An 11,872-nucleotide genomic window follows, 5' to 3' on the forward strand; every position below is an offset into this window, starting at 1 on the left:
AGCTTATACTTGAGGAATCTAGAAAAAGAAGATCAAATGGTATCTATAAATAAACAATAGGAAGTAAATATTAAAGAAAAGAACATCAATCAATGAAAGAAAACAAAGGCACAAAGAGAAAATTAATGAAACTACAAACTACTAGTTTTTATAATAATTAAATGCAATTAATAAGCCTCTTGACAGACTGTTAACTAAAAAATGAGAAAATACAAATTACCAATATAAAGAATTATGTAAGTAACATGCCTACAGACCCTACTGATAAGAAAAGGACAGAAAACCACTTTATGCCAATAAATTTAACAATGGAAAATGAAAAAGTTCCACAAATTACAAAAACCTCTAGAGTCCACCCAAGAAGTAGATTATTTGAATTGGTCATATCTATTAAATAATTAGAATAAATAGTTAAATGCTTTCCCACATAACTAATTCTAGACCCGGACAGCTTAACTGATAAATTTTACCAAAGTATTAAGGAAGAAATCATACCAATTCTACAGTCTTCCAGAAAATTGAAGAGGAGATAATATTTTCCTACTGATTTTATCATGGTTCCAAGGCTTGACAAAGATGTTATATTAAGTGAAATACAGACCAATATATCTGATAAATATATGTGCAAAAATAATTTCTGGAATGGGGGCTTTATGACCTACCATCAGACAATGCAGGTGAGAGAATTTCTTTATGGCCTGCTCAAAGACAGAAAGGCAGGGGCAAGATTAGAGTGTATTTATGACTCGCCTTGGGGAAGAATGATAATAGTTTCTTGCCTCAGGGAAGAAGGGGACCAAGAGACAGGCGGGCAGGGGAAGGTTAGAGCAAAAATAATTTGCTTTTGATGATTTCATTTTGGGGTTTGGGGCTTGTCGTTGAGAAGAATTTGGTAAGAGTTGCAAGCAAGACAGAGGGAGGGACGAGAACAGAGGTAAACAAAGGCTTGGGCATAGGGGACTTTAGACCATTTACCATTGCATATTTTCCTAAGTTTCAGAGAATTTGGAAATCGAGAGCACCATCTTCCGGCCACCTGAAATTCTCTGGAATTCATCTAGTTTTGCCAAGCATCAAGCCCCAAAGGATGGATGCACATTGCATTTTACAAAATCGGGCCGGCCCGGTGGTGCACTGGATAAGTGCGCCGCTTGGGAAGTGCGGTGGTGCTCCCACCCGAGGGTTCGGATCCCACATACAGACCGGTTCCCGCTCACTGGCTGAGCGAGGCGCGGGAGCAACACCGAGGGTTGTGATCCCGTTGCCGGTCCCTGGTCCGGTATGGGGGCAACACTGAGGGTTGCAATCCGTTGCCGGACACGGAAAAAGACAAAAAAAAAAAAAAAAAACCAAAAAAAAAAAACAAAAAACAAATAAAGAGGTCTTCGGAGAGAAAAACGGTGCCCACGCAGTTAGATAAATTGTTGCTTAAATACACTGAAGACACCCACACATACACACAAAGAGAAAAAAATATTTAAGCATAACTTGAAATCTCACTCTTAGAATTCTGTACATTCAAGCTCTTCTCATAAATGTAATTTTAGTTCTTTAACATGAATATTGTTTTCAGTACTTACACTTCATGCTTCTCCAGAAAGGGAGGCAGCGGCATAGTGAAGGCACATGGTGCCCACGGGTTTTCATGAAACATAAAGAAAAAGGCACAAAAATGGAAAAGAAGGACTATACATTTTAAAAAACTTTACTCAGGGATGTTCTCTGAGTGATGTCCTCAGAGAAATAAGATTCATTTAGATTTTTAATTCAGAAATCAACCAACATCATTCTTATTTTACATTTGAATTTACTTCTTTTTTTCAGAGAAAGTCAAGGCATTTGCAATCAACTGAGCCCAGTTGGAATACTATCCTATTTTCCTTTACAAGACATGGAGATACACTTTATCTCTGTAGTTAAAAACTGAAAGGGCTTCCAGTGGGATGTTTTTCCCTACTGTAACAGAGTCCTCTATTCAGAAGAATAAATGTTCCACACCAATATGCAGAGAAACATGGAGATTTAAGACCAGAAGAAAGCATTCTTCAAAGTGTGTTCCTTTAGGATATGCAGGATCTTTTGACATAAAGATGATTTAGAAAGATAAGCACCTGGAGTGTCAGAATTGACTCCTTTTAGTTATACTCACACCCTTAAGAATATCAACAACATAACAAAAACAAGAGACCCTACTTTGAGGTGAAAACACGGACCACACGTTCATGAATTCGCTTAGTTCTCACACCGTAAATAATAGGGTTGAGGGCAGGTGGTATGACCACATACAGGTTGGCAACAAAAATGTGTACATAACGGGGGATTTTTTTACCAAATCGGTGAGTGAGGAAGGAGAAGAGGGAAGGTGTATAGAAAACACACATGACCCCAACATGAGAGCCACAAGTGCTCAGTGCTTTCTGACGAGCGTCTCGAGATGGGAGGCTGAAAACAGCATGTAGAATGTAAGCATAGGAGACTCCAACCAGTGCCACATCCAAAATAAGAAAAGAAGCCACAAAGAGCCCATAAATGGCATTGATGCGAATGCTAGCACAGGCCAGCTTGGCAATGCCCATGTGCTCACAGTAGGAGTGGGCAATAATTCGAGCCTCACAGAAAGGCAGACGGTGGGTTAGGTACAGAATAGGCAACATGAGCAGGATGGGGCGCATCACAATACCCACCCCAATGCCTACCAGCAATCGGGGTGTCAGGGTGGTTGTATAGTGGAGTGGTGCACAGATGGCCACGTAGCGGTCAAAGGCCATTGACAACAAAACAGCAGACTCCATCCCTGTGAAGGTGTGTATCAGAAACATCTGAGCCACACAGGCTCCAAAACCAATTTCATGCGCATCAAACCAGAAGATACCTAACATTCGAGGCACCGAGGATGTAGAGAGGGCTAGATCTACAGCTGATAAAAAGGCTAGAAAGTAGAACATGGGATCCCACAGGGTCCGATCAGACCAGATGATCAGTAGAATTGTAGCATTACCCAGAAAAGCCATCAAGTAAACAAAGCAAAAAGGCAGGGAAATCCAGCCATGGGAAGCCTCAAGTCCTGGGATGCCAGTAAGAAAAAACGTGTCTGGGTGGTAAGTGGTAGTGTTGGTGTAGAACATCTTGTCATTGAGGAGAAGAGAAGTAGCTGACCACTTCTAGAATGAAAATTAAGATTTATAAATGCTTAGTTCAAAACTTCTCCAATGTCACCTTTTTTTTTTTTTTAACTAAAAAAAATACAGGCAGGGACTAAGCATTCTTCAAGTGGAAGGGACATCAATGTTATGAAAGGCCTCCCTCTGAGGTTTTGGACAATAATATACTCATTTGCTCTAACCCCATAAGTACCCAAAATGAATTTCAAACCCACAAAGTTTACGTTTATATTGAGACCTCAGCCTCCTTTAAGACATGGCACACTTCAAACGCTTCAACAAATAGAACCATGGAAAGACAGATACTGATACCCACACACAGAACACAATATACATGAAAACATAGTTATATGTAGACATATAGAATGACAGAAAATCCAGCAAAACTCTTAAACTGATATGTTTAGTATCAGTGTTTTCAATGATACATGTTTAGAATATCAGACTCAAAATGAAGAGTTATGCTTCATTAATTCTTCCTTCTACTGTTTGCTCATATACCCCCTCAGACACACTGTATTATACCTCTGGTATGAAAATAGCTGCACAAAAATAAGGAATGTTGCAGTTGAAAATCACCTCCAGGAGAGAAATGCATCTTTTTCACAAGTACTTTGACGGGAATTAAACTAACAAAGAAGCCCAAATTCTCCACTAGTTGCCAAATTCCCAAGAATGTGCCACGGTCTCCAACAATTACACTCTTTTCTGTGTGTGTTTGTTCAGGGCTGTGGGGGCAGGATACTGGGGGCAATGAGGAGGTTTTTTGAAAGGAGGAGATTTGAGAGAAATGAAGAAAAGACAATGATGGCGAGCGATCAACATGAGGTAGAAGAAATCCATGCTCCTGAATTTACTTCACTACAGCTGCAATCTTTCTCCTTTCCCTCCCTCCCTCTCCTCCTTCCTTCATTCCTTCCTTTCTTTCTTTCCATATTTTCTTCTTTCTTTTTTTTCAGAAAGAAAATGGGAGAAAAAATAAAACTATAGGAAAAAAGAAGGAAGAGACAGAGGGATATGGAAATGAAAGGAAAGAAAACAAAAAAAGGAAAAAAAAAAAGATAACAGGAGGAAAAAAAAGAAAGGAATGTCCCAGCTCTAATTGATCCCAGAAAAATGTAAGAGGAAAAGGTTCAAATTTTGAGAAATATTTTATTAATGACATTTTAAAAAGAGATTCTCATAGTCAGTAAAGTCTGTTTTCAGTCTTATTTCTCTGCCTCCCTTTTTGTAATCAACTTCATAAATCTGCACTTAACTCTATTTCTCAGTTATTATTATTATTATTATTATTATTATTATTATTATTATTATTATTATTATTATTATTATTATTATTATTGAAGACCATGCCCATGCCCTAATACACAATTATCACTGGGAGTGAAGATTATCACTGATACAACAATAAATTCCCTCTGTAGATGACTATTTTAAAAATATATATATCCCAACCTAATCCAGTAAAAATCTATTTCAGTCAGGAAATCTTTCTACAACAGTATGATAGAGAATAGCAGCACAGTAAATGCAGCTGTAGCCTGTTCCTTAGCTGTCAGACAAGAGTCTCTGATTACTATTTATGTCCATCACACATTTAATGGGAAGCTTACCTCCAGCAGGGATAGGACCAGAGAGCTCTAGTACTACTTACAAAGGGGAAGAGAGTTTTATACTATCAGTACTTAGGGCCCTTGGGAGCCTATCTAAATCAAGCCCAAAGCAAATCTTCTCTGTGAACCAGGATTAACACCTGAGTCTCCTGAGAAAGATCTCATTTTCTGCACCAGGAATAGAGGGACTGATGTAGAGGCAGACACCACAACCAAGTCCACCTGCACCCAGACACACACATTGTCAATAGGAAGTCAGAAATACAAAAATAATACTATCAAAACATTTTCGTATGAGGTGAACAGAATTTCTTCTTGAGTAAATTTCCCATCTTAGTTTTATTAGATATTACAATAATGCATATTTAGGACATTAATTACCAGTATGTGTATCTCCCCTCCCCACATCCATGTCTTAGCACTCACCAATGATTTATTAAGATGTTATGGTTATCAAAAAAGACAAAGCCTCTCATGTCTTTTCCACTCAGTCCTCATCTTACTGGCTTTAAATGTAAGTTAATAAAAATTCACTTAAAACATATAAAAAATATAACAACATGAAATATATTTAGAGATGTGAATATACGGAAGACAAACAAAGATAAAGTGTGTCCTATGATTTAAATGTGTCCCCCAAAATTCATGTGTTGGAAACTTAATCCCCAATATAACATTGTTGAGAGGTAAGACCTTTGAAAGGTGATTAGGTCATTAAGGCTCTGTCCTCATGAATGGATTGATGTGCTTTTATTGGGAGTAGGTTTGTTATAAAAGTGAGTTCACTCTTGCTCTTTTGCCCTCTCTTGTCCTTTGACTTCCAACCCTGAGATGGTGCAGCATGAAGGCCCTCGCCAGACTTGGGCCCCTGATCTTGGACTCCTCAGCCTTCAGAACTGTGAGAAATAAATCTCTGGTCTTTATAAATTACCTAGTCTCAGGTATTCTGTTATAGCAGTACACACATGTACTGTGTGTGTGCAAGGACATGTTTAGGGCTGTGTGTGTACATACATGTGTGTTTAAGAAAGAATGGTGCTGTGAGTGCAGTTATAAAGTGGGAAGGGAGAAAGATGTAGAACAGGAAGAAGTTAAAATGTAAGAGAAGAGATGAACAGAGAAACGGAACAGAGAGGATAGAAAAAACACAGAGAAGTGCATCTCAATGTTGTCGAGGGTGAGATAAAAGTTGTAATACAAGTAACATCAATGATACTAGTAAGGGCTAACAACTCTTTTGGATTTACTACAAATAATGAGCAGGGCACTACACTAATTACTCTTCAAACTTAATTTATTAAAAAGAATCTATGACCATATTTATAAAATAACAAAATCAATGGTCATTGAAACATGTATTGAAGATAGAACTAGAACTGAACCTGAGTTTTGTTTAACTATTAAAATCCTGTGACTAAATACGAGACAAGGAAAATAACTGCAAAATTAGTCTAGAAATAAGTAAGAAAACAAATAGAACTACAGAGGGAAAAACAAGCAAACTCTAGGTTTGCAGCTCCTTTAGTATGCTTAAACTATAGTCTGGTCCATGAAAAACTAAATATATGTGTGATAAACCTCAGAATAAAATATATAATGAAGCTTTTTGTTACTCTACTCATTTTCTTGCTTTCTTTTAATGTGCAAAATTGATTCTTAATTCGCAGCACATTTTGTATGTTTCCAATGCTTATAATGAAATCACAGAATATCATAATATAGACATTATGATGGAATAAAAATGACTGATATTCTTGGAGATAGAGGAAAAAAAGGAAAAAGAAGGAGAAATAGGAAGGGAATGTAAAGTAACAAAGAGAGACAGATACAGAGAGGCTTGGGACACAGAGGGATAGAAATATGAAAACAACCACTTGGGCGAATTGAGGCAGATAGTGCATAAAATATGGCCAACTCTCTCTAAAATCCACCATTAAACCTACTCACATTCTACTGAAATCTACTGACATCACAAATAACATAGGAGGACTCTGATGGAATGTTATTTACCGTACAGATTAAACACTAAAACCTTAACCTTTCCCTTTCTAAACTCTATAATATACATACAGGAAGGGAGCCAAAATAAATACACCCTTCTGTCAAATATTTAAATATATGTAACATGACAAGATGTGTCTTTCCTAAAAAGGTCTGTCTCACCCATATGAGGTGTTATTGCTTTTCAATTCCCTATTTTTGTACTAGTGCTTTCTTCACACAGTCATATATCTGCCTGGTTCTGACTCCATATATGACAGGATTGAGCATTGGTGGCACTACAACATACAGATTGGCCAGGAGTATATGGATATAGTGGGGGACATTTTTGCCAAACCGATGTGTCATAAAGGAAAAGAGGGCTGGTGTGTAGAAGGCAAGGATTACACAAACATGTGAACCACATGTGCTGAGAGATTTGAGGCGGGCTTCACGGGAGGGAAGATGGAAAACAACACGGAGTATCTGAACATAAGAAAGGGAAATGGCTATGATGTCAAAAACTAGGATTGAAATTGCACACAAGCCATAGATGCTATTGACCTTGATACTGGCACAAGAAAGACGAGCAAGGCCCATGTGCTCACAGTAGGTGTGGGGAATGAAGTGATTCCCACAGAAGGGCAGTCGCAAAATGAGGAATACAAATGGAATGGTAAACATAAATTCCCTTACTAACACACCAAGACCAATCACAGAAACAACCTTGTTGGTAAGGATGGTGCTATAACGTAGTGGGTTGCAGATGGCCACATAGCGGTCATAAGCCATTGCCAAGAGGACTGCTGACTCCATGCCAGTGAAGTTGTGAATGAAAAACATCTGGGTGAGGCAGGCACCAAAGATTATTTCTCTGAGGTTAAACCAGAAGATCCCAAGCATCTTGGGGATGGTAGCCGTGGAGAGGCCCAAGTCAATGGTAGCCAACATGGCCAGGAAGTAGAACATGGGCTGGTGAAGGCTGTTTTCAGACTTGATCACCAAGAGAATAGTGAAGTTCCCTATGAGTGCAATCATGTACACAGCACAAAAGGGAAGGCTGATCCAGATATGAAGGGTTTCTAGTCCTGGGATCCCCAGCAGCAAGAAGGATGAGGGGTGAAACTGGGTGTCATTGTGAAGGAACATCCTGCTTGGGAATGCATTAAGTCCATGGTCCCTACAAATGTATGTTAGCTGATCTGGGAGTCACCAGGTAAAACTCTGCAGAACTGAAATCTTTAAAAAAGTAAACAAAACATCATACAATTATATAAACTCTATCAGTCAATTAATTCACACAATTAAAACTATACTGCATAAGGAGCAATAAGAAACAGTGACTTCTCAATGAGAAGACTGTGGAAGAAGTTATGTGATAGATTGTAATAAAAAGTTCCACCTAATATACTTATCTGTGTTAGCCCCTTTCTTCTCTATCAATTTGCAATGGTCTCAACATTGATATTATTCTAAAATTTTTCCTTAATACTTACATCATTATTTACCTTTCATCATTACCCACACAATTTTTCAATTTTGACATACATAGGGCTCTGCCAGGCCACATAAGTAGTGATTTATCTTGGCTCTGTTTGGCTAACTGATAACACACAGGTGTTAACTTACAAACTGTCTAATAAGTTATTAATGAACACAGAGATTCATTAAAATATAATGCATAATATTTAAACCAATTTTAAAGGTTTAAAATTGCCCTTTTGTTAATATCTACTCATTATATTATAAAAATTATGTAACTATAGCCAAAATAGTAGCAACTACCATTTACTGAGATACTACCTTGTGAGGAAAGTAAAACTTTTGTAAAATAAAGAACAGCTTAGTCAGGCTCATTCGCCTCACATCTATTACAAATAGGCAAGATTCAGCACATTCATTAGAAACAAGTTATAATAAAGTAGTGTAATTGCACACATGTGCCCATTTTACTGATTCAGCTTGTTTGTTATAATTATATTATGCATTTGGCTTGTGACCACTATTGTGTACTTGTAATATAAAAGAGACAACTGCTCTGAACTGCTGGCCAGCAGAGCATGTACTGTCAGCAAAGGCTGAGCTTGTGTCTTGGAGAAATAAAGTATGTCTGTGAAGCTCATATATAAAGAATAAAGTATGTCTACCTTGCATCAAGCTGCCAGAATCCTCTTTCAATTACCTGACTCACAACCTGCACAGGAAAGGGCAGAAAGGTCTGTGATCTAGCCTGACATGCCTACTATTTGCATTTATACTACTGAGAACCTGTGCAGATATCATATATAATCTTTATAAACACAAATAAGAGAGCATATTAAATCCTATTTTATAAAGGGACTGGGCCACAAATAGTTTAAAAGACTCACAAATTCTTGAAATGCTTGTAATGATAGAGCTAGGAAAAGTAAAGAGGAAAGTAAAGAATTAAAATGAAAAGCAAATGGAAATAGTGAAAAGACCATTAAGACCTTACTTTTGTCATATTTACAAAGCTCCTCCTCACCCCGCCTCCCACCTTTCCCCACCCTTCCCCACCCCCCACAGCTGCCACAGGCAGACATTCGCAGATGTAATCTCTTTCAAACTCATATCCATCTGAATTAGAGATATCAGTATCTTTATTTTAAATATGGGGTGATCATGATTTTAAGTGTTTAATATACATAGAAAATAAGCTTAAGACTAGATAGAAAAAAAAATACTGAGCATTGAATTATTAGGAGCTAACAAAACTTATCATCTTCAGTTACCTAAACTATGCTTATACATTTTCATGTATCTTTTTTAAAGCATCTGTGAAGAGAATTTTAAAGGCATCCAATCATTCGTTATATGTAATTGCTATGTAATAAAAAGTCTCTTTTGATCATTTTTGTAGCATTCGAGGATTCCAGATAGCAATACTAATTATGACCACAGTTTCAGGAAGATAATCAAGATACTATCTAAATACTGATATGACGGAAACAAAGCCAAGAATAAGAGGATCCATGACAAACAGGTATTGAAAGAAGGAGTGCGAGATGGGTGGGGAAATAAGCAACTTTAAGGAGTAAAATATAAACATTTGAAAAGAAGGAAAGTTAATAACAGATGTTAATTGCAAAAGACATACTGTGGAATGTCCATAAGAACAGAGTCTTTCTCCTTTAGTGCTCTGACTTCGAAATGTCATAGTGAATATTTTAAAGTGTAATATGACAACATAAGGAGCAAAAGTTGGATTCAATCATGGAAGCAAATTTTTTTGTGATTTATCAATGTAAATGCCAATAGCAGTTTTTTTTATTAAATAAAATTGTGTGTATTTAAATAACAAGTCTGAAAAATAAGAATGTAAGCAATAATCTCAGAAATCCATAAAACTGATGTTTTCCATTTTTCCTCATACCCATATGTAATAGAATCTTAGTAAATAAGAGAAATACTTCATCTAATAAGTGCAGAGCTGATCATTGAAAGAAAAAGATAAGCTACATATCCGTTTTTTCATAAAAGGGAGAAATAGTATTATATTCTGTGTTTGCAAATAAAATCAGAGAGAGACATTCACCCCTGAGAATTATATTTTACAGTGGGGCAGTGTCTGAGTAGTTGGTTAAATAGACAGGCGATCATACAAATACCAAGTAGAAATAACTAAAAGACATATATAGAACAAAAACTTTGAATAGTTGTCTGGCTACATCAAAAGCTGAACAGAGTCCTCTTCTCCACTCCACACATTAAACAACCAAAACTGTTGATTCTACTTCTCTAGTATCTTTAAAATCAATGCATTTGTCTCCACCCTAATGGGACTACTTCAAACCATTATCATGTCTTCAGTTGATTACACTACAATATTTTGCAGTGCTTAAAAACATGAACTCTGTAGACAGAATAATTGTGTAGAAACCCACCTTCAGGACTTACTCAATCTGAAGTAAAAAAACAAAGTAAATAAGCATCGCCTGTTAGCGTGTAACTTCGTACATGTACTTTAATGTCTCAATACCAGCTTTTCTTAATGTGTAAAATATACCTAATAGAGATATGTAAACCCAAACATCATTAGTTTTAAACATATTTATTTTAAGACACTTTGAAGCATATTCAAAGATACTATATTGTTTTTCATTCTTTAGATATCAATAGACAGATATTTCTAAAATAAGAACCAAATGGATTCAGGCTGAAATCCCAATCTTTTAGTAGCATTATATGTCCCTTCCTAGCCATGTTCTTATTCATTTCTAAGCTTCATCCTTAGTCTTTCTGCCTCCAGGATTTCTGTTTTTCTTCTCTTCTATCATCCCTTTGTCTCTTTGCCCATCACTGTGTCCTAAAGATGCACCTGAGAGCTGGGAGACACAGAAGACTCATCAAACTGAGCACCAGGATGGAATCTCATCTCAGCTTTGTTTCAATCTGCTCAGTCTTTATGAGGGCATTGCTCTTTGCCTGTGAGGAGATTTCAAGAGAAAATCCCCCGAGACACATTAGTAAAGAACACTTGCAGATTCTCTGAGGATTCTAGATTATAATCTGGCCTTGATTTAGGAAGAAAGAGCCTTTAGGGAACCCTAGCTTCACAGTAAATGAAGACAGAAAAGTGAGATTTAGGTCAGCAAGATGGCAAAATACAAGGTCCCTGACCCCCAAACCTCCCCGACAAAAACACTCAGTCACTGATTTAGCAACTATCCACGGACAAAAATACCTCATTGAGAGCTCCAAAACCCAATTGAGAAGTTACAGCACCCTGGTGAAGCACAGAATGAGAAAAGACACATTGAAAAAGGTAAAAGGAGAAGTTTTGCTTACCCACAGTGCAGTGCAAAGAGAAACCTCTCAGCCCTAGGGTTCTCCTATGTGGGAAAGAAGTAGCAAAGAAAACAGCATATATATAGGATGTTATGTTAAGTAAAATAATGCAGGCTCTGAAAAACAAATACCACATGATCTCACTTATATGTGGGACCTAAAAAAGCCAAACTGCTAGAAACAGAGAGTAAAATGGTAGTTATGGAAGGTTTGGAAGAGGGGGGATTAGAAAGATATATCTCACAGTCAATTCTCATTCCCACTAGTTATATTCTATAGAGTTGCCATGAACACTGACTAAATTAGAAA

General features: G+C 37.1%; 2 protein-coding genes across 2 annotated transcripts; both read right to left on the reverse strand.

Moving 5' to 3' along the window:
- Positions 1-2,189: 2,189 nt before the first annotated feature.
- On the reverse strand, positions 2,190-3,125 carry LOC103605104 (olfactory receptor 52J3-like). Its single transcript, XM_008589686.1, has one exon. The coding sequence runs from the start codon at positions 3,123-3,125 to the stop codon at positions 2,190-2,192; it is 936 nt and encodes a 311-aa protein (XP_008587908.1).
- A 3,842-nt stretch (positions 3,126-6,967) lies between these two features.
- LOC103605105 (olfactory receptor 52E2-like) lies at positions 6,968-7,903 on the reverse strand. Its single transcript, XM_008589687.1, has one exon. The coding sequence runs from the start codon at positions 7,901-7,903 to the stop codon at positions 6,968-6,970; it is 936 nt and encodes a 311-aa protein (XP_008587909.1).
- Positions 7,904-11,872: the final 3,969 nt, after the last annotated feature.

This window comes from Galeopterus variegatus, unplaced genomic scaffold (genome assembly GCF_000696425.1).
Source record: "Galeopterus variegatus unplaced genomic scaffold, G_variegatus-3.0.2 Scaffold5594, whole genome shotgun sequence".
NCBI classification, from domain to species: domain Eukaryota; kingdom Metazoa; phylum Chordata; class Mammalia; order Dermoptera; family Cynocephalidae; genus Galeopterus; species Galeopterus variegatus.

Excerpts from the sequence above, each read along its gene's own strand:
- LOC103605105 (XM_008589687.1), bottom strand. The coding sequence starts at position 7,903 with ATGTTCCTTCACAATGACACCCAGTTTCACCCCTCATCCTTCTTGCTG.
- LOC103605104 (XM_008589686.1), bottom strand. The coding sequence starts at position 3,125 with ATGTTCTACACCAACACTACCACTTACCACCCAGACACGTTTTTTCTT.